Source organism: Melopsittacus undulatus, chromosome 11 (genome assembly GCF_012275295.1).
Source record: "Melopsittacus undulatus isolate bMelUnd1 chromosome 11, bMelUnd1.mat.Z, whole genome shotgun sequence".
In the NCBI taxonomy this organism is placed as follows: domain Eukaryota; kingdom Metazoa; phylum Chordata; class Aves; order Psittaciformes; family Psittaculidae; genus Melopsittacus; species Melopsittacus undulatus.
Window position 1 is genome coordinate 4,330,416 of NC_047537.1, and position 22,229 is coordinate 4,352,644.

Below are 22,229 nucleotides of genomic sequence, written 5' to 3' on the forward strand. Positions count from 1 at the left end.
ACCTGTTCCAAACAATAGTTCCCTCAGTGTACCATGGTAAAAGGACTCTTGAACACCCCCAGGCAGAGGCCAAATCCTCCCTGCAGGGCCCCTGTGAGCCCATGAAGGATTTCCCCTGTCTCCTTCTTTGGTTTCTCACCTTTCTCTCTAAGGCTCAGGTGCTGCTTGTGTGATGATGCCAGCACAAAAACTTTCAGTGTCACTGATTTTGTCACCACCCATTCACAAGGTGCTGTAGAAGCTGTGGGACTGCAGTGGTCCTCAAGGGCTGGGGTGCAGCAAGGACAGGGTTGGCACCTCCCTGTGCCTCAGCTCTGTTTCCCAAAGGGGCAGCTGGAACAGAGCAGATCTGGAGTAGGAGTGAACTGTAACTGTGTTGTGGTTGTTAGAACTGAACCTGACAGGTGACTTTTCCCTTGTCACACATCTTCATACAGAAAATAGTCTTTTCCCTCTATGAGAAGCCTCTCTGTGGTCTTTCTGCTCTCTCTGCAACAAGAACTGTTTGATTCTATGAAAGAAAACGCAATGTGGTATCAGGCTCCTTTCATCAAAGAAGGCTGCTTCATTAGCAGCATTGTTTTTCAGACTTGGAGCATTGCAGGTGGCAGTTTTGGAAACCAGGGAAAATAGGGGCTGACCCTGTGCTGATGATAAGAACGGACTTGTGTGGCTGAGGGGCAGTGTCTCATCTGGGTCCTCTCCCAGGTTTTACCACTTCTGATCTGTGACAGTGGCCACAGTGAGCTTTTTATTATTACACCTTCTTTAAGTAACTGTGAAGCTTTGTGCTGAAGGTCTGAGTGTTCAGCTACACTGCTCTGTCTTGCCGGTCTCAGCTCTTAGCATCCCATGTCCCTCACAGGAATTCAGTCCCTTAAAAGACAGGCGTTACAAACAAATACTTTATTTATTTATTTAGAGTAAAAAAAGGAGCAGGATTACAGTGCTACTGTGGTGGTATACAAAACATTCATCCAGGTTTGCTTCACATTTACAAAGTGTGCCATATACACAGCATTGATATTCACAGCAACCTCGTCACACCCTCCTGTGAGCTTGAGTCTTAAAGGAAAAATACAGAAACTGAGGATTAAAACTCAGCTTTGCTTTTTAGTCAGCCTGGTGACCGCATGGTCTGGCAGCCACAACCCTCGCACCCCAGAATGGAATTAAAGTAGCATGAAGAGATCAACTAGATTAGCAGAGTAATTAAATTAAGCTCTCCTCTGAACAGTTCCATGTGGATGGCTCTTGGGTTTTTCCATCGCAAGGCTGGTCTCCTGGCTTCGTGCTCAGTGAGAACGCTGTGGGGCTGGTGCAGTCCTGTGACTCCTGCCGCAGGCTCTCAGCAGCGCATGAATCCTCCTGTGATAAAGTGCTCCAAGGATTCACATTTGGGTTGATTCAGCCATGGCCTAGGACAGCACAGGGAATTATTCCACTTTCAGCCCCCCAGTGTAGCATAGTTAATGCTACCAAGTGCCCCATGTACTGGCAGCATTGCAACAGTGACAGCAATCATCCACCAGCCACTGTGACATTCCTGAGGTCACCACCCGAATCGCGACACAGCAGCAAGAGCTCCAGGTCTTTCAAGTGCTAAAAACTGAGTTAGCATTTAAAAATAGTGACAGAATGAGAATATTCCACCTGACACCAAGCATCTGGGAACATCTGCAGTGCAAGGTATGAGTTAGAATGGAGTACAGCCAAAGATTAGCACAGACAGAAATTTAAGTGAGAATATATATAGAAGGCCCTCCTCCATTAGAAGTGTGAATTTAAGCTCTGTAGGCATTGCTATGCACACATGCCAACCTCCTCAAGCTGTGAAAAACTACTTTGGATTGAGACTTTCAAGGCTCAGCTCCGTCTTTTTAAGATCCCTGCACCTTTGGCAGATGGGACGGGGCTTCAGATGACTACAGCCAAGCTCAAGTTATCCTTGTTTACTTATATGGTGGGGGGGGAAGGAGCTTCCTAATCTGGTGCTTCCCAGCAGAAATGTAAACTAGCAGGTACCTCCATAGAGACCCATTTTATTCACCTCTGGTGAATGGGTCAGGGTGAGGAGTGAAAGCTTTGTGCTAAAGGATCTCCACTGGCATGCAGACAAGGCTGACATCATTGGCTTTAAAATTCTGTTCTTCCAGCAATCATAGAACCCTAGGTTAAATACACTGGCAATGGTATACTGAGTATCTACTGCCTTGAAAGACAAGGAAAATAAACGTTAAAGCTGCGACATTAATGCTCCATGTACTAGAGCTTCTACATGTCTAAAGCATCAAAAACTCAATCCAGGAAAGTCAAGAGAGCTGCTGTAAGTAATCACCAGGAATCTGGTATCATGCTGAAACTATTGATCAGCCAGACATAAACACTTCAGCAGATCACAATATTATTATGGTTTCTAAGCCAGTATCATAAAAATGGTCTTCGATATACAAGGTTCTGGAGAGTTCTCTCACGTCTTCCACAGTCAGGTGTATTTCTGAATTAGAACAGTGCTCACTGATGAACTGGTCAAGACTGCCTGGACAAGGACTTGCCACTTCCATCTAAAATGTTTTCTCTACCACAGTGAATCAACCCTCTCCTCAGCTTATATAGGCAACTGATGTTCTATTCCTCCCAAACCCCATCAGCACTGGGAAGGAAGAGGTAAACACTGTGCCAGGTACAGCCCCTGGCCCCAAACTGCGCACACGCTGGGTGTCGAGGTTACTCTTCGTTTTACTAGGTGCTATCACAGTCTACATTTTCCTTCTTTGCAGACACACTGAAGTAATTTCAATTTTCAATGCACAGCAATAAAAAACTAAACATTTCTTTAATACAGTTCTGGTATCACTTCCAAGGATTATTTACAAACAAGGCTATTTTACAGACGAATGTGCTTCTGCTGTTCTAGGCTACTATATTAATTATTTGCAGTCAAAGCACTATCATGCTTACTGCATGAAACACAGAATAGTAAGGACCTGGGTTAATGTTAGCTGAAAAAGGTTTGCTCCTGCCGAAGGTGAAGGAACACTAAGAAGATATGCATAGTCATTGACTCAAGGAAATTTAAGTACTGATCCACACATGCACTGCTGGAGTCTGATACTGTCAGACAGTTCCTTGATTTCTCAAATAGCTACAGAGCACTTCACACACAATTAGAAGTGTCATGAGAACCACAGACAGGACAACACATCTGAGTGTCCAGGCTGGTACTCTGAAGAATGTAAATACATAAACTTTGGAATATTTGACAACATGGAGTTAACAAGATAAACTGTACCAAATCACTGTACACATTTTTGAGGTATTCTTCCTCTTAATGCTGCATAGGAAGTTGAAAATTATTCTCCTGCTCCCCACAGGAATGAGATATAAAGAGAAAAAGATGGATTTTTTTCTGATAGGACAGTTAGGAAGCAGAGTAAGTTTCTGGGCTCAGCCATGCTACATCACTGGTATATTTATGAATCTCTTGATGAGAAGGTCAGGATTATACAAGAATAGCTTTAACAGATTCCATGACCACCCATTGAAACCTTACCTATTATGTGTCAGCCACAGTGGTGGTGGTTGGGTTTGGGGTGTTTTGTTGGTTTGTGGGTTTTTTACTGCTTTATTAGGAAAAGAGAGACCGTCAGCTGAGAGTGGTTACTTGTGTATCATACTTGAAACTCGATTACTGTATGAGGGAGTCTCTCAATTTAACTAAAACTAACATAAATTGGTAATGGTTTTAGTAACTGAGTTACACTGGAAAAGATCATTCCTGTTGGTAGAGGGTTAAGTGAAACAAAAGGCATGTATGTTGGCAAAAAGCTAGGAAGTACTTAGAATTTAGTTCAGGAAAAGAAAGTGGGGCAAGAAACTCAGGAGCATTGGAAATAATGTACATATATATATTAGTGTTAGTAATCTAATTGCTATTAGTTTAATAATTATTACATTTAAGAATTATTCTTGCTCATCCATATTTGACCCAGACAGCCAATACTACCCTTCTGACTGCAATACTGTTATAACAGTTAAGAGGCAGTTACTCTTCTAGACTGTAAGTAAAACTAATGTAACGGCCAATTTATTTCATATGGCTGTAATGGGCACACGCTTCACTTTGCAAGTAACTGGAACCACAAATTATTTTGATAGTTTAATATTCTGCAACAAGTGCTAGTGCTTGCTAAAAAACAAGTGAGAGCACTACAAGCTGAAGCCTTCTCTACCCACCAAGAGCATTCAAGAGGCAGCTCCGCTGTTTCCGTCCTGGCTTTTGGGAAGTCACACTGTTGTCAGGCAGAAAGGGCAGTTCATGCTGCGTGCTTGACTTCGGTCCCTTTTCGGCAAAAGGAAGCATGTCCAACTGCTGATGCTTCAGTGGGGGAGTGCATTTCCAAACCACTTCATAAACTCGCTCTTCCAGATGTATTCCTGTTTCTGGAGCATGGAATAGGCTCTGGACTCAAGGAGTTTCTAGAACTAGTGATGGTCTATTTACAAGGCTATGAACAATGTCTTTCCCCTTCATTAAAGTCTGATTCCTGTGCTCTATATCCTTTGAGACTGAAGGGAGCTTATGCAATAGAGAAAGTACTTTTAATCTTTACATAGTTTTTCTCTAGAAAACAGGAGAATCACAGAACGTGCAAGGTCCTTGCAGTAACCTCTTGATCCATTCAGGATCTGCAAATAAGAACACAAGTTGTTTAAAGCTGGAGGTGGAGATTAACACAGGAATGATGCCACAGTTGAACAAACTAAGTAGTAATCCTGAAACAGTTCATATATAGTTACCATGCAGGACTGAGAGTTAAGCAGAATCCAACTCCATTTCTGTCTTGAAATTTCATGTAATGCCAGTTTAAATTCCTCTTCAGTAGGGGAAAAAATCAAGGTGAAATTCCATGCTATATCATTACATAGTACATACTAATGTAGTATTCTCATTTTCTTAAATGAAATTAGATCCTTCATATAATGCAGTCCCTGGTTCCTGTTTCTTCATCCCTCTTAACTATAGGGTAATTAAGTTTACAGCCTCTCTATAGAAGTTTAAGTGCTGTAGCTGATCCTTAGTGCTGACTGGAATACCCACCTATTATGGGCAGAGAAAAAGTATCGCCTACATTTTAAGGCAAACTGTTAAGAGTACTCCATGCTTTATTTATTTTTTTTATTTATTATTTTTTAAGTTTTTACCAGTCGGGAAGAAAACAATTTTCCTGCACAGTTTGTCCTTCCTCAAACTCTGCAAATGCAACCCAAAAGGCTGACTGGCTCATTATTGTCTCTGAATGCCGCACTTATAGCAGGTTTGGGACCTAAGCCAAAAGGTGCTAACAATTTCTTAACCTGTGCTGGACCAACACAGCTTGCACTGAAGTAGAATGTCAAAGCCCCTCAGCTCTTGCCGAACTATATGCTAATATATTCAACTTGAATATAAACTAAGTGTTGTAGTGCTCCAGCACAGATTATGTGTTTACCCAGCTCTCATTAAAATGTAGTATTTATGAACTGACTTCTGTAGTCACTATTTTGTAATTAACATATGCCACTAATGCATGGGCAACAGTGGGATACTGTGAAATGCAGAGGCCTAATACTTCACATGGTAACTGCCTCAAAGAGAAAAACAAGTGAAACTAATTCAAGTTGTTTTGCAGATAAGAATTTAGGAATATGTAATCCTGCCCCTCTGGGCCACAGAAAGAGTTTACCTTCTGGGGTTGGATGCCGTGCAATGCTGTCATGAAGTAAACACCTCCTGTACACCAGACTCTGGCAGGATTGGTAAGTTAGAAAGCACCTATGAAAGGAGAAGGAGTTTTATCACGAGGCTTGGGGTTTTATTATGTTTTTGTGACCTGCTCTTATGCCCTTACTTTAAGCTGGGTTCTGTTCTAAATAGACCTTGCTTTCTCAGAGCTTAAATCAAAACCACAAAAATCAATGATTTATCAATTCAAGTAAATGAAACTTCACAATTGTACTAAATTACATGTGGAAAACGTGGAAAAGGCCAAAAAGCAATACACCATTGAAAACAGTTTCATCACTTGCCAAAAAATTTTAGCCATGCAGTAGAAAAGGTAAAAAGCTTGAGGTTTACTGCACAGGGGAAGACCCATGGTGTCTTTAAGGCAATGACTATTTAGCCAAATTAACATAAAATCTGTTAGACAAATGTTTGTGACAGACTACTAACTTGCCAAGTCTCCATGGACAAGCACTATGTACCTCATATATCTATATTGGAATGTTTCCTTTTCTATATGTTCCAGATCTTGTCTGACTTTTCAGTGTGGCTGTTTCCAATCTTTTTTGTTAAATAGTTTTCAAATGCTGAAGTAGCTGGAACAAATCCTCCTTTACGTGCTGTTCCAAAGGATGACTTGTGCTTCAGTTTCCCTTGCCTACTGTCTCCCTGCCCCCATCCTCCCTCTGCTTGAATTAAGAAGTTAGATGATCAAAAGCATTTGTTTTAAATATGGTACAGTGATAAAAGAACCAAATCCAGTCTACAATGCCCTCCCTTCTCTCAGGAGACGACCAATAACAGCCAGCAAAAACTGCAATTAACTGCAGCATGGTTAACAAGCTTCATGACTTTTTACTCCAGCACTAAGAAGTACTTCAGGTTAGCTATTTAAGTATGTTTAAATAATGCAGAGGAGGGCAAAAACTCTTTAAGAACCAATTACCTGAGCCAAATATGTCCATTGGAGCAGACTGCCTGTTTGCGATCGGTGAATGGCAGGATCTCTTTACACAAGCTGCAGTGCTCTGGAAAAGTCTGTTTGTTCATTTTCTTTAAGATATGCCCGATCAGCACCTGGAATACAGAGCAGTCAGCATTGTATACAGCAAAGCTGCCTACTGAAAGGTGGAAATGTCTCTCAGGATACTGTCATTTTAGAATATGGATGCAAAGTACAGGATGCAAAGATCTCTGTACTTCACTGAATTCAAAGAACTAAAAGCTCTAGAAATAGAACACATTGGTAAGTATCAATTTATTCTCATTTTATTGTTACCTCCCAAAGAATTTTGTCCCACGGTAATGGAATACAGAATTTAAGAGCAATAGTTTTATGTTTAACTTACTTGCAGATTTTAGAAGTACTGGCACCACTTTAGGGGATACCACTGATAATTACAGCAATGCTTTTTCTCATGATTATCACAATGGATGTGCTGAAAAGATCCTGTTCAGAAATCACCTGGATGCATGTCTTCAGTTGTCATCTTAAGAGTATACATAACTTATAGTAGTACATGTATGTGATGGAATTTGTCTCTGACATTTCAATAGCTATAAACAGCATCCCAAGGACCTTTAAAATGTGACAGCAAACAGAATAGCTAAAATAGAATTTGTAAGTCAGCTTTTTAATCACTATAAAAAAAAAATCTTGTTTATGTGATAAGAAAAGCAACCTCTCAAACCTCCAGTTCACAGTAACTGGATGCTAGAAAGGCACAGTTCTGGCAGGATACTTTCCTAGTGAATTACTGAGAGCCATATTGTGGCCTGCTTGCTTTTAAGTCCAGCAGAAAGACCACCACATCAGTAGTGGAAATGTGCTCCCTTCCTCTGCCTTTCTGGATGCAATGTAAGGGTTGATTTCTAGACTTCAAGTGATTTAAGGACTTAGGTACTGAAAAGAATTGTTCTCTGCTTATTAAAAGAGGTAGAGAGATATCTGAGCCATTCCTGTCATCAAGCGTTAAGAGCCAGGAGGCTGATGGCAGTGTAACCATTGAAGCTTCCTTTGTCTGATGCCTATATGCATTGCCCAGTGCAAGGTTCACTCACCACTTATTTCCTGCCACAAATGCTTACTCTACACACTGCAATAGTCAGGATACTGTCCCTGCAGTTATGCTTCTATTTTGCTAGGGAGTATTGCAAGTTTGGGAGGACTTCCTATCATGGCCAAGCATTCAATTATGCTCATTTATTGTAGTTCAATAAATGCAAGCATGCCTGAAGGTTCAGGCCATGTCTGCTGTAACAAAGACCTTCAGTCAGTTCGGGTAACTGGAAGTCCTGTACAAAGTTCTGAATCACTGGGTTTAACTCACAGAACACAATCACTTTCTGTATCCCTTTAACTGATCTTTCCACTGAAGGCTCATGGAGCATTGACAATACCTGATGTACCACCTGAACAATCACAGTATTTTCAATTATAAAGCACTACTGCAACTCTTAAAATTAGAACTGCAGATGTAACTGGCAGGAGGAAACAGCTCCCAGGTTTAGTTTTGAGAGATGAGTGATTAAATAAGTTTAGCCATGAAAACAATACCCTTCTCAATTAGTGTGTGTCTGTAACCCACTAATAGGGGCATAATAACCATAGCCCTCTTCACTCTGCAAAAACTCAGGCATGCTTATTCTTTACAGTACCTGATCCAAATTCCACCATCTGTATTTACATTCCCTCATACTCCACAATTTCAAAGAACGATAACTTAAGCTGACTGGCAAGGATGACGTGATTACAGTTCTCTTTCCCACCTCAAAGCTGTAATTTAAATTAAGGATATGGAGGGGGGAGAAAGAAGTAACTTTTAACACCAAACCCCCAGAGCATAGAGGTGCACTTACTCGTGCTGTTCTGTCATCATAGCCAGCATCGGACATTAAGAAGTCACAGACTCCTCTGGTGGGAATACTGGTGTTTTCTGTAATCCATGTGTGTAGATACACTTCTCCCAACACCCGTTTCATGTGTTCTCGTGTCAAGTGCATTTCTACTGCCTCAATCTGTGCCTGTATTTCAAGAAGCTTTTCTTCCATTGGCTCATGGCCTCCTATGTCACTTGACTGAGGAAGAGAATCATCTGCAGTGTCATCTATGTCCATACCTTTGCCAGTGTTATACAGGCTCTGCCTGCTGGCTTGTTTGGAAGTTCCTTCCTCCTGATCATCTTCAGTGCTGCCCTTCCCAGGGGAATCAGATATCAAGATTTTTGTGTCCTCGTGTGAAGGTCTCCACATGACCTCTGAGGGAGCTTTCTGCATTGACTGGTACAAAATCCTTAGGAGAAATAGCTTAAGCCGCCAGAAGTAGGTGGAACCACAGCTCTCAATCTTTTTATCCAGTGCTTCCTGTAAGAACTGAGGAATATGCTTATCCTTCAAGATTTTCCAGCGTACAAGGTCTGTCAAGTCCACTTGCCGGAAAAGGTTCTGAACAGAAGATTCCAAGAGCTGCGCAGCTGCCTCCTCAAAAGTCTTAAGGGTGACAAACTGGACTCGGTAGTTTTTGTTAACTGGGTGCAGACCGTTAGTCATGCCCTCTGTTGTAATAACTGCCAAGTATGCCCCACACGGGCTAACAGCTATTCCATGAGTCCTGACAGAGCCAAACACTTCCGAGAGCTTAATCAGCTGGTGCTCAAACTTTAAAGCAACATCTGTGAATATAGGAATGAGCTGCCTTACCTTTCCATCACTGGAGCACGTATACACCGTGCCATTCTGTTTGTCTGCAGTCATTGATACAATTGGCAAAGAATGAAGCCCTGTCACATGGGAATTATGGACATTCAGACCTGCTTTGGATATCAACAGGAGACACCAAAACACATAAGCTCCTCTTGCGGCCACCACTAAGCTACAACTACATTTCTGGTATGGGTGGTAGAGAGGAATACATTTGATACTATGCACTGGTAACTGGTCCATTTCTTGCCATAAGACTACGGGTTGTCTCAGTGTAAAGTAGCCTTTGACTGCTTTCAGATTGACAGGAAGGATCTTAACCGGTCCAAAAGCACTCCCTACGATAAGTCCGCTCATCTTTCGGTTGTTATGTTCATATTCCCACCAAGACAACACACTTGGGGAACATATTCCAGACTCTATCGTATTGCAAGAAGTAATTGATTCCTTACCCAGAAACGGAAGCTGAAATTGCCAAACTGCAATGTTACCATTTTCAAAGAGTACTGCTAAGAGCACGCTGCCCACATCCCTGCATTCGTTGTTGTGCTTGACCTGCTGAGTGGTGCAGATGCCTGACCACTCCATGCGCACGGGAGTCTGCATGCTGTGCCGCCGCTGAAATTCAGGGAAGTCTCCTAACTCCCCCCTGGGAGTGTCAGCCTTGGAAAGTTTGTAACTGGCTTCGTACAAACGCTCCCCATAGATTTCCGTCAGGTCCACCAGCTGCACCCACTGCAGCCTGTTGAGGTTTGCATGGATGGTCAATCGATTGTCCATGGTTAAAGCTGCAAGCAGGCACCTCCCATTGGCGTCACAGCCCAGTGGCGACCAGCTGGAATACTTGAATCCTCGCATGGGTGGCAAAGACTTCCCCTCGGGATTGAATACTCGATCCAGCATAAAAGTTTGACTAACCGTTGGATCCATGGAATTTGCAAACTTTTCCTTGCATTCTGCTACCTCCTTTTTTGGACCAACCTAGAAGATAACAAAAAGAACTAACAGTTGCAGAAAAAAGACTTTCCTGGAATTAATACCCACTTGAAACAGAGCATCCTCTATCACAACCTACACTACACTGTTCCAATAATTAATTAATGTCAGTTTTAAAGACTTAAAACTTCATTTTCGGCCTGAATTTATATAGCTTTGACTCTCAACTATTGAATCTTTGCTGAATCAAAGAGCCTGTTTTCTACTTCTTAAGCATGTATTCAAAGGTCCAAGACAACAGACTTATTCTATAATAAGATAATGCACCCAGACTTACTACCTCTCTGCACTACAGTGTCAGAAGTCCCCCTTAAAGCTCTGCTGCAAAAGTCTTTCAGCTTAGCAAACCGAGGACTTCTTCTACTTAACATGTTGGCTGTCAGCAAAGTGCTGCTCAAGTGATGCTTAGAAAAGAATCCCTGAAAACCACTTGATACCGGCTCTGTTTCACCTTCACATTACTACTTTATATGGGGGGGTTTAGTCCCCTATGCTTTTAAACCGCACAAGCCCGTGAGATGCTGGGGCGGTGCGCGGGGCAGGAGCATCCCCGGGACGCGGCGGCTCACCTTGAGCAGACAGGCGGCGGAGGGCGCGGGCACGGCCGTGCGGTGGATGACCATCTCCTGCCCGCCGCTGTGCACGTCGCTGAGCTGCTCCAGCACGGCGATGCTGCGGGCCGTGCTCACCGACACACGGTGGTCCTCGGACCAGGCCAGCGGCTCCAGCCCGCTGACGCCATGCTGCAGCCGCACCGCCGGCTCCCTCCGCACCGCCGTCAGCCGGAACCCGGCGCTCGGAGCCGCGGCCGCCGCCTCCTCCACCAGCGAGTCGAGCCCCAGCGGCGGCTCCTCCTCCGCGGCCGGCAGCGAGGGGCTGCCCCCACGCTCCGCCGCCGCCATCTTACAGCCGCCGCTCGGGCTGCCGGGCGCATGCGCCGCCGCCGCCGCCGAAGCCCCCGGCCGGCCCGGCTGGGGCTGCCCCGCTGCCGCCTGCACCGCCCCGGGGGCGGCAGGGACGGATCGTGACCCCGGGCGGCTGAGGCAGGGACGCTCTGGGGCAGTACCGCTCCCGCTGGGGACCTTCCCCCCGCCTTCCCCCCACCGCCGTGGGCACGGCCCGGCCCCAGGGACGGTCCCGGGGCCCTGCGGGAGGAGCTGGGCCATGGCGGCGGGCGGCACGCTGCTCCTCAACCTCAGCCCGGCGCCGCGGGGCCGCAGCCGGGTAGGTGTTGCCAGGGCAGGTCGGGGACCCGGCCCAGGAGAAGCGAACTCTCACGGCCATCCCTTTACCGGGTCCGGGGAGGCTGCTGCCAGCCGAGGCCGTGGCTCTCGTCAGGAGTGGAGCTGGGGGCACCGGCTGGGGCCGGCCCGGGGAGCTGCGGTCAGTGGGGAAAGAGTCTAAGAAGTTGTTAAATGGAGGTTTTGGCTTTCCCGTCAGAGACGGGGTTGGTGTCTGCAGAGGGGCCGGTTTGCTGGGCAGGGAGACGGGCCGGCCCTGGGGAGTGGTGGTGGGAAACACGAGGTACGACCTTCTCTGATCCCTTCAGCGGGGCTGCTCTGCTCTGCTCTGCCCTTCCCTTGCGTTGCCAGAGGCTTCGGACACGTATGGTGGCTGCTGAAGCTGTGGGTAACGCTTTTTGAAATGCTGTCAAGGAGGGAAAATCGTATTTCAGAGTAAACTCCTAATTGTGGGGATGCTGTGAACTGCAGGAATAGGTGCTTCACTCTCATCAGTTTGAAGAAAGATGAACAAGAATGGGTTATGTAGATATTTCCATTTTAAAGTTATTGTTACAGTGATTCTGGGTTGTTTTGGTTGTTATTCCGAATTTTTAAATCGTTCTTAAAACGCTGTACAAAAGTAAGAGTTAAGTGATTGCCAGTATTTACCGTGGTTCGGCACTTGGAGATAGGGCACCACCACCATCACTTTTGTGATGGTGAATGTTGGAAGGAGCCTGGGGTTTGGTTGGTTGCCAAAAATGTGAAGAAACAAGTGAATCAGTATAGGTCAAGGGAAAAAATCTGAGTGTGCAACTGGGAAGGGAGACGAGAGAAAAAAGTGGGGCAGGATTGTGCTGGTATTTCACACATTTCAGGAGTTCTGCAATAGTGTCAGGGAGGGGAAAAAAAGTTAATTGAAGAAGAGCTTGGGGACATTGAAGAGCATTGGGGACCAAAGGAAGTTAAATTTAATTTTGTTCTTTATTGTTCCTGGAAGGATATAGGGAGAGCAAAAGTTGTTTTAAATATGATTGGAAGATCAGTAAAATAAACTCATTGCTACAGAAGAAGAAATAAAGTGCTCAGAAGTGCTGGGAGTTGGCAGAAGCATAAGTTGGAGTGAAGCAAAGGCCATCCTTCCTAGCCACAGAGTGAAGGCAGCCTGCAGGGATGGCTTTAATGTAATCAGGAGATTTGCAGAGCTTTTGAGAGAGATTTTTCAAGTGTGTTTTGGAGAAGCTGGATAAAATCCATTATAGAAATGAGCACTATATATGACTTAAGATTTGTCTTTGCGTTTCAGTGATGTTCAGAAGTCTCAGGCATGCTGGTGAATCTGGTAGAGTAGGAACTGTCTAGCTGCAGAAATCAAGCTTACTTTCTTCAGTTATGGGTCAGGGGATCTATCTGTGGGCTAATGTTTGTGTTCATCTTGATACCACATTGTTAATTCTCAGTTGTTAATGAATTCTTTCTCTCTGGTTTGTTAATATTAAAGCAGTCTGGTGCTCTAAAAAGAAAGCTTCAGTCGCCAAATGGAAACCCACCTTTGAAACGTAAACGTAAGCCATCAATAAACACCTTCAAGAAACCTGCTACAGAGGTTGACATCAGGCAGAAGGAAAGTTCATCACAGAAATCTACTCCTAAAAAGCAGTTGACTGACAACCAAAATGAAAACCAGAAAAGCAAACCTTTCATTAAGACATCCAGCCTGTTTAGAAACAACCCTGATATCCCAAAAATTCACAGGTATTTTAGATATATTTATAAATAGGAGGAAAAACCCTTTTCAGTGTCTTGAATTCTTGCTCTTAATTGGGCAAACTGCTATACAGACTACTGTTGTATAGTTTTTAACCACATTATATGCTTTGTTTTTTGTTTGTGTCCCATAACTCAGAAAAGCAGTGCAGCAGGTACAAGAAAATGTTTTCACTACAGATTCTTTCAGCCAGTTGGACCTCCATCCACATCTGGTGAGTGACAGCAAGGCTGCGTGTCTTGAAACATGCTTTTTTGGGTGGGGAACAGGTTAGAGAGCTGGGAGATGCACCTTTATTCATGGTGACTTGGACAGGCTTGCCAGTACTTTGCCTGATTTCGTTGTGTTTTCTTAGGTTAATATGCTCCCCAGTGTCCTGACCCATCCCCAAAGACACTGTCCCACCCTTCACTTTCTGCAGTTATAATACCAAAAAACCCACAGAAAACTATCTGGGAGTGCAGTATTTTGACAAGTGTGATATTTTAGGATGTACCAGCAGTGGCATAATTCTGATTAACTAAGCAGTATTTGGAGGTCATGGAAACTTGTACATCCAGTTGCCCTTGGACCAGTATGTTCAGAATCAGCATCAGTTTCTGATCTGTCTTGGGCTACAGAAAGTAACAAAAGGAATAGTTTGACAATGAAACCTGTTTACTGCTTTTTATTATCTCTCTAGATCTCCACAATAAACACCGTCTTAAAGATAAGTAGCATGACCAGGTAAGCAATTTCATATAAAAACTTTACACTTCACTGCTCCATAAAGCCAGTCATTTGTGATTGTTTTGTTATATGTCACTGCTTTGTGAAGTACCTGTTATGCTGTGCCACTTACCATAGGGTTTGTTGCTTTCAAAATCTGGGATGAGAAATAACTTGTAAGTTACACAGCAAGTGGGTTGTCACAGCTGAAGGTGGAACCTTTGAGTCCTCCCTTTGAATTTGGCACTTGAATCACAAAATCATCTTTTTCAGTTTATCATTTCTGATGCCTACCTAGTGGCTTTCCTTAGAAATTACCTCTACTGATGTAGCTACACAGCAGAGATGAATGCATGGAATTTGGGATAAACAGTTTTGAAACAGACCTGTGTTGCATTCATATTTCCTAACCTGTTTTGTTTGATGCAGTGTTCAGAAGCAAACAATTCCTGTTCTCCTGCAAGGCAAAGATGCTCTAGTGAGATCTCAGACTGGTTCAGGTCAGTATTTAATTGTCAGTCTCCTTCCATAAGGCATATTAAACTGGATCCCAAATACAGAACCAAAATCTCACGTTCCCAGTACACTTCATATAAGTGACAGGCAGGGCAGCCTGATGTGGGACTGCTGTGACACAGACAGATGCTGTGCAAACTTCTGTATCAGCACAGTGCTGCGACTGGCTGTTGATGTGCAGCTGCCATGCATTATACAGGGGCCTGTTCCAAGGCTCATGCTGGAGACACAGAACCAGGAAACAGCAGAGCTAAACAGTGCACACTCTCACTATGCAAGCTTAGATGCTTGCTCTGCAGCAAGCTATGTCTGAATGTCTCATTTGCTTGGGTGGGTGGGGGTTTTTAGGTAGGTCTTCATGGGTACCACCACCTCTCTGTTTTTTAATTTGAGCTGCCTGTTAATCTTCTGGGAACTTTATACTGAACTAAAATTCTTCCAGACTCTGACCTCAGTTTAAGAACAGTAGGGTGAATGGCACTTTAATTTGCTGTAGTTTACACAAGTTTTATTGACGAAAGATCCTCCACATTTCTCCCTTTTGAAAAGGTAAAACTCTTGCCTATGGAATTCCACTTGTACAGTCTCTGCAAGGAATGGAATCCAAAATACAGGTAGGTGAAACAGAATAATTGTTCCCAATTTGGATCATCTGGTTGACCAGAAAAAGCTGCTGCAGGTCTGCCATTCCTGAGCATTTTATGGAAAAAGATCCTCACCTTACAGGATAAAAAGTTTCCAACCCATCCTGTACTGTTGCTTTCTACAGCTTCAACCTATGTTGCTGTGCATCAAACGTGGGAGTATTTATGCAACTCAGAAATACAAGAGTGAAACAATATATCTATGGAATAAAATATTGGGTACGACTGTGAGCATGTTTCCAAGCAGGGAAGAGAAGGCAGTGCAGTAGCAATATTTGAAAGACTGTTGATTACTTTAAAATCTGGGAGGGGGGAGTACCCCAAACTGCTGTGTACGAACTTGTACTAAACCCCTTCAGAAGTCATTTTGTTGGCTAACAGCAGTTAGGTGTGGAAGCGCTCTGTTTTTCAGTGCTACATTCTTCTTAGTGGACCTTGTATTCTCTGTTTGCAGCGCAGTGATGGGCCTTATGCACTCATATTAGTCCCAACAAGAGAGGTATGTGGCCTTTCTTCTTTCTGATTTTGTCTGTATCAGAATATTTGAACAGTGATATTTAGTGTGTAGATGTAGACCCACCAGCTGATGTCTTAGGAAACATTGTCTATTCTTTTGCACAGGTCTTGCCCTCACAGAAAGAGTGCTTGCTCTCTAGATGCTCTCTAGATCATTTTTGTTCAGTGCCATACTAAAGAAAGAAGGAATCTCTGAGTTTTCCTTATGCAGCCAGAAATAATATTGAGTCCTGGAGAAACATTCTAGCTCAGTGCGAGGCAGGGAGAAGCTTACCTTGCTCACACAAGGGGAGCAAGCAAAACCAATTAAATCAGCTTTGTGAATGTGTAGGTTTATACAAAGGTTTCATTTTTAAAGCCGTTTTCAAATCCATAAGTGAATGCTGAAGATGAGGCTTCCCAGAGTTGGTTTCTCCACTGAACTCTTCTGTTTGATTTATGTTATTTGCAATCACAAAGGCAATTTCAGTGGAGGGTATCAACCTTTTATTTATTTTTTTTGGTATGTCAAATGATAATAACTTCCATGTGGAGGATTGATTGCAGGTATCGGGTTTGGGGCACAGTGTTTTATGCAGCCTGCAGTGCAATATCTCAGCTCAGTTCTGTGAAAGGAGAAAGCTCTGAAGCTATTTAAATTTTTACAGCAGCAAACTTACTGCCTCTCTAGGATGCTGTGTGAATACTAAGCGTGGTGAAGCTGTTCCTGAGCTTGTTTAAAGGATGCTGGAGAGTACTTACGAAGATAATTTGTAATTGCAGTTGGTATTACTTTAGTTTTTTATTGAAAGCAGTGACCTTTCTTGAGAGCTTGGCCAATATAATGTGTAGCATGGGTAGTCAGAGCATGCATTTATTTAAAAAAGTTTTATATATTTAAAATAGTTTACATATTTAAAATAGTTTTATTTCCATAACTAAGCCCTGATCACATAGTCTGTGAATGAGGCAGGGAGGCATTATTGGCTTTCTCAGTCTTCACTGCCACAGCAGAAATGGCTGTCAGACAGCCCATGAAACCCAAGCTAAATGCTTCCTAGTGACCAGACATTAGGTGTGCAAGCATTTTGTACAGCATCTCTGTTCTGCTGACTGGGAAACTGAGAGGTAGGAAGATACAGAGGTGATCACTCTGTGCATCAGATGCATTTCCTTTTCACAGTGGTTTTCTTCCAGAAATTGTGCCATTTTCCCTTTTACTCTCTCTGTGGGGCAAAATCTTGTGTGGCTTCAGCTTATTTTCTCCCTGAGGCATTCACAGAGCCAGCAGAAGTCTCTCTTGTCTTGAGAGCTGGCTTGTGGAGCTGAACCAACAGCAAGGTTTTTGAACAAGTCCAAATACAACAAGAGAAGGATTGTGCAAGAGAATAAAATAATAAGGAGCTTCTAAAGGAAAAATTAAGGACATCTTTAGAGTTCTGATGATATACATAGAGTTTACAGATTTCTGAGCCAAAAGGGTTTGTAAGTCCAGAAACTTTTTCAGAGCTCGCTTTCTTTTCTTGATTTCCATAGCTTGCACTCCAGAGTTTTGACACAATGCAGAAGCTACTTAAGGTAAGAACTCAGTGCTCTGTTTTCTTCTTGTTCTTGAGCCTCTTACTGTGAGTTGCAAAGCAACTTCAGTTCCTGTGAATTCAACTGAATGGATAAGGAAATTCAGCATCTGGCAAGATATGTGGTCCTTAAAGATAAATCTGTTTGTCTGTTAGTGCGTGATTTCCCTGTGGTGTGTTTTAAACTATTATATGAAGAATTAAGTGCTTAATTATAGCACCTTTGTTTCACATGTTTTCATAATCAAGTGTAGCTGATTTTCACAGTGTTTTGTTTTTAGAAGTACCCATCATTATTTCGGTCTGAGTTATGAATGGAAACTCTCACAATGACATGCGCCATTTTACTGAAACTAATACTAGACAGATGGGTTTCAGATGGGGAGAACTTGGTGAGCACTTTGCCAGTTGAATGACTAGAGAAATAAGAAGGCTCTTAAATGATAGTGCTTTCCTTTTAATTGAGGCAGAATATCTTACTATGAGTCTAGAAGGCATCCAGATCGTTTATCTGATCCATATTCCCAGTTTCTCTTCTGTTTTTTAACTTGAAATAATAAAGCAGTTTCCAAGTGTTTTTTTAGTGCTGGAATTACCAAGTAAGATTTTGTTGTTTCACGTTAAAGTTTAAAGAATGTCAGTCTTCTTCCATAGTAATTAGAAGTTGTTATGATGTCCTTCAAAGCGTGAAGTCTGTATTGACCCCCTTTGATTTTTCTTTGTTACATATGATGTGTAGTGACCATTGAGTCCAGTGTAAACTGCCGTAGTGACCCAAAGCAGAAGATATAGACTGTGGTCTGACTGGACCTTGGAAGGGCTGGATGACTGGGGGGTTTAGTATGATCTTGTAATTACTGAGAGAGAAAAAGATTGGTTGGGCTGCTCCTGGCACAATTAGTTTAATGCCAACTGCCTGGATCTTGCTTATACATCTTCCTTATTTTAAGCCTTAAAAAGAAACTCTTTTTGTAGTAACTATTTTGTTGGAGCATTTCTGGCAAGCAGTGACCCATGCAAACTTAAGCCTATTTACCAGTCATGTATTTGTGTGATCTTTACAAGCTGTGCTCTGCTTCTGTCCTGCACTTCTTCTTGAGTGAGGCAGTGGCAGTACTGTGCTTTGATTATCTCCCCTGTAAATATTGGGCAATATTGGATTCAATGAAGGATTGGACCTCATTAAGGTAAGTGGCAAAAACTCCTGCCAGTATCAATGAGGCTCATATTTAATGTCCACAGACATGGTGACTGTGTTCAGATAAGTGTGTGTATGTGTGTGTGTAAACTTCATAGGTCCTGTGTTTTCTGAGACTTTCCTTGGCCACAGGAAGATACTACTTAAAGGCAAGATGAAGAAATAGCCTTGTAGCTTGTCTTTGAACATTTAGACAACATGGGGAGAAGGAAAAGAAATTTATTATGTGATTGGAAGTGGTGCGAAAATGATTGCATTTCTATCTTCCTAGGCGACGTGGGAAGCAAGTTACATGGTTAGAACTAAAGGTGCCATTGATATGTAGCTGTGGGTGAGAGAGTGCATGTGGGCTGTGTTAGATCAAATGAGGTGCACACTGCAGTCAGCCCCAGTCCTTTCTCTTTTTGCTGAGAAACATTCTTTTTTGGATTAGGCTCTGTCCCTTTATTAAGAAGAATCTATATTGGTCTTGGGTTTTCTTTTTTGTAGCCATTTGCCTGGATTGTGCCTGGAGTGCTAATGGGGGGAGAAAAGAGAAAATCGGAAAAAGCCAGGTAGGAAGCCAAGTTCTTAAATTGTTTTTTGAGTTCTTCTGCTCTACAGTGTTTTATCTGTTGCTCTTCTTTAGAGTGCTTTTCTTACTGGGAGAGAGGATTGCGAGTTTGGATCAAGCTGTGATCCCCCTGGATCTTACACAGACACAGTGACTGGGTCAGCAGGAAGTATTCACTTCCCACAGCTAGATCTATTTCTAAAATGTTGATGAGCCTTCTGAGAAGATGATCTCTTGTGTCAGTATTTTTTTTCCTCTTCTGACAAACACCTGTATTTGCTTACCGCCGAGTGATGTCTACAGTGTTTGTTATGGGGGAAATTGCTTTCTGGAAAAGAGATTTCCTGGTGTTAAGAATCTGTCTTTTTTCCCTTTTAAAGAATTGAAGTGTAAGCTGGTAATCCAAAATGGAATTTTAGTTTCTCTGTGTATACCCATACACAAAAAGAAGTTTACTCTCGACAGTAAGAGCGATACTGAATTAGAAAGGAAAGCCTCGCTTGGGTGGTTTGGATTTTTTAGTAGTATTAGTATTTCGTTCTATCCTCTCCTCAGTATGCCTCTGAGTATTGATGATGATCAAGGATAGGATTTAGCTGTGCAATAAATTTCAGTTTTAATCAGTGAGAAGGTACCATCCCTGCCAATTTGATGCTATGGCCATAATGTTTTCCTCTGTAGGTTCCAGTTCCTCACTCTAGGTTCCTATTCCAGAATTACTCCTAACCTGTATGTTTACTTTTCCTATCTTTTTTCATGTTTCTTCTTATTTTTTGGGTGTTTTCTGTTTTGTTTTGGTGTTCTGTTTGTTTTTTGTGTGTGTGTTTTGTGTGTGTGTGTGGTTTTTATTTTGTTTTTAATCTGAACAGATTACGGAAAGGAATAAATATCCTCATTTCAACTCCTGGTCGTCTGGTTGATCACATCAAGTCTACAGAATGTATTCATTTCCGTTGCACTCAGTGGCTGATTATTGATGAAGCAGACAGGTAAACTTCCCAGGGTTTAGATGTGGAAAATAATTGTGGTACCCTCTGCATCATAACTCACTAAACATAAACAAAAAATAATAATGAGAGATCTTAAACCGTTCATGCTCAGTGGCCTCAGCCAAGCACCAGATGGCTGGGATTATGAAGAAATGTCCCCTTTGAACAGATTATTGTACAGTTATTTGTTGCAGAGGTTCAGTGTCTTCTGACCCTGACAAAAGTTGAAGATGGAACATGAAACTAGATGGGCCAAGATTCTGATCAGTTCTAGTACTTCCCTTCTTCCCAATTGGCTCATGTAGTATGAAGACTTTCCCCTCATTCCTTCCAACAACGTCTTTCATCACCTCTGCTGGTTTTGTAGGATCCTGGACCTGGGCTTTGAGAAGGATGTAACTGTGATACTCAATGCTTTAAATGCCGAGAGGCAGACACGTCAGAATGTCCTGCTCTCAGCCACCCTCACAGAAGGTAAGGTACAGGTAGATGGTGTCTCTTAGCTCAATAATGCACAGGAAACTACAAAACAGTTGCTTCAGTCTGATGATATTACAGCCCAGTCTGATGTGCTTTGCAGAACTGGAATAATGCCTACTGATTTCTTTGGGCATATGACACTTGTCCTTTGTTAGTGGAATTTTTGTCAGCATATATACTTACGTGGTCCTCATACACGTCTCTGAAATTCCAGATCAAATTCACCATGAACCTCAGAAGCACTGGTTTGTTTCTTTGCTTTACAAAGATAGAATTAAGGCAGGAAGCTGATGACAGGACAGCCAAGTGTGACTTGCTCAGGGTCATACAAGAAGTCACTTGGTGAGGCAGGAAATGAGCCAGGCCTCCTGGCTCCTGTACTTCTGATAGTGTGAAGGTGTTCTGGGTTAGAAAACAGGACTGCCAAACACTGTCTATCTAGTCAAGACCTTTACATAATGTAAAATAGTCCAATTGGCTGAAGTAGCAGCTTGCAGTGCTTTTGGTGGAGGCCACAGCAGGTAAGCCTGGCTAAGCCCTGGAAAATCTGAAGTTTGCAGGGGCATTCTGTCAGTGTCTGAGGCTCATTAGCTCCTTGGTCTTTGCTGCTTTTCACTTGGAATTGTGTTAGTTGGGTTTTTTATGTGACTCTTTCATCACCCTTCCCAGCAGCACCCCAGACTGGCCCTCATGTGTTTTTCATCTTCTGTGATTTAGGAGTAACACGACTGGCTGATATCAGTTTGAATGATCCCGTCAGCATTTCCATAGCAGATGAAACCCAGATCAGACCAGCATCACAAATGGATGGACAAGCCAGTAGTTCATCAAACTGCATGGAGCAGGAAAACTTTGCTGTTCCAGAGAAGCTCAAGCAGTATGTCATGGTGGTCCCCAGCAAATTGAGGCTTGTCACGTTAGCAGCTTTTATCCTTGAGAAATGCAAGGTGAGTCTCTGTTTGCATTTATATTACTAAGTAGCCCTTTGCCCTTTCCAACTCCTTTATCTGTTACTCTGTCGAGGATAGATCTAGGGCTTTGAAGTACATCCAGTGTACAGGCAGTCACAAGAGAGCTGAGGTGCTATTGTGTCTTTCATGCTGCCAAGTGAGATACTTGTGCAGCATGTATTCGTACTCCTTTTGTGGGCTCAGTATTTGGTGTCAAACTCTGTTATCCTTTCATGGGTAATCATACCTCTGGAAGTGGAAGTCGCCTAGATCTTACAGTGATCATGGAATTGAGAGAGACCTATAGAAATGGTTATGTGCAATTTTCTTGTTTTTCTCACAGTTTGAAAAACACCACAAGATGATCATCTTTTTCTCCAGCTGTGAACAAGTGGAATTCTACTATGAGCTCCTCTTAAAGGTCCTTTCAGGAGGGCTGGAGTCAGAACAACCTGAACATTCATCTCTCTCTTCTGCACACTTACAGTTTCTACGACTGCATGGCAACATGGAACAGGAAGTAAGCATTTTCAGCATGTCAGGATACACTGTTTTATTCCTTATTCCCTTTGATTTATTATTTTGTGGAGGAGGGCAGAAGAGAGGACAGAGAGTCATTTCACCTCTAGGGGCCTCACTCTTCCATCTGCTAATGAGAATAAGAATATT

The 22,229-nt window shown here is 42.9% G+C and overlaps 2 protein-coding genes across 3 annotated transcripts in view; one reads left to right on the forward strand and one right to left on the reverse strand.

The window, feature by feature from the left end:
• Positions 1-896: 896 nt before the first annotated feature.
• On the reverse strand, positions 897-11,361 carry GTF3C4 (general transcription factor IIIC subunit 4). The gene is made up of 6 exons (XM_034067356.1): positions 11,029-11,361; positions 8,624-10,444; positions 6,711-6,841; positions 5,727-5,815; positions 4,237-4,689; positions 897-1,418 (listed from the first exon to the last, which is right to left on the reverse strand). Exons 1-5 carry the CDS (start codon positions 11,359-11,361, stop codon positions 4,625-4,627), a joined length of 2,439 nt encoding a protein of 812 aa, XP_033923247.1. The 3' UTR covers positions 897-1,418; positions 4,237-4,624.
• A 61-nt stretch (positions 11,362-11,422) lies between these two features.
• Positions 11,423-22,229, forward strand: part of DDX31 (DEAD-box helicase 31) — a 48,807-nt gene continuing 38,000 nt past the window's right edge. The window contains exons 1-13 of one of the 2 annotated variants that reach the window (XM_034067357.1): positions 11,423-11,683; positions 13,184-13,437; positions 13,589-13,664; positions 14,133-14,176; positions 14,588-14,658; positions 15,224-15,288; positions 15,773-15,817; positions 17,350-17,391; positions 19,078-19,142; positions 20,011-20,130; positions 20,498-20,604; positions 21,328-21,557; positions 21,904-22,080. In XM_034067357.1, the coding sequence (XP_033923248.1) occupies positions 11,624-11,683; positions 13,184-13,437; positions 13,589-13,664; positions 14,133-14,176; positions 14,588-14,658; positions 15,224-15,288; positions 15,773-15,817; positions 17,350-17,391; positions 19,078-19,142; positions 20,011-20,130; positions 20,498-20,604; positions 21,328-21,557; positions 21,904-22,080 (1,356 nt within the window). In that variant the 5' untranslated portion in view covers positions 11,423-11,623. The remainder of the gene's footprint in view (positions 11,684-13,183; positions 13,438-13,588; positions 13,665-14,132; positions 14,177-14,587; positions 14,659-15,223; positions 15,289-15,772; positions 15,818-17,349; positions 17,392-19,077; positions 19,143-20,010; positions 20,131-20,497; positions 20,605-21,327; positions 21,558-21,903; positions 22,081-22,229) is intronic. The other variant, XM_034067358.1, reaches the window with a different exon arrangement.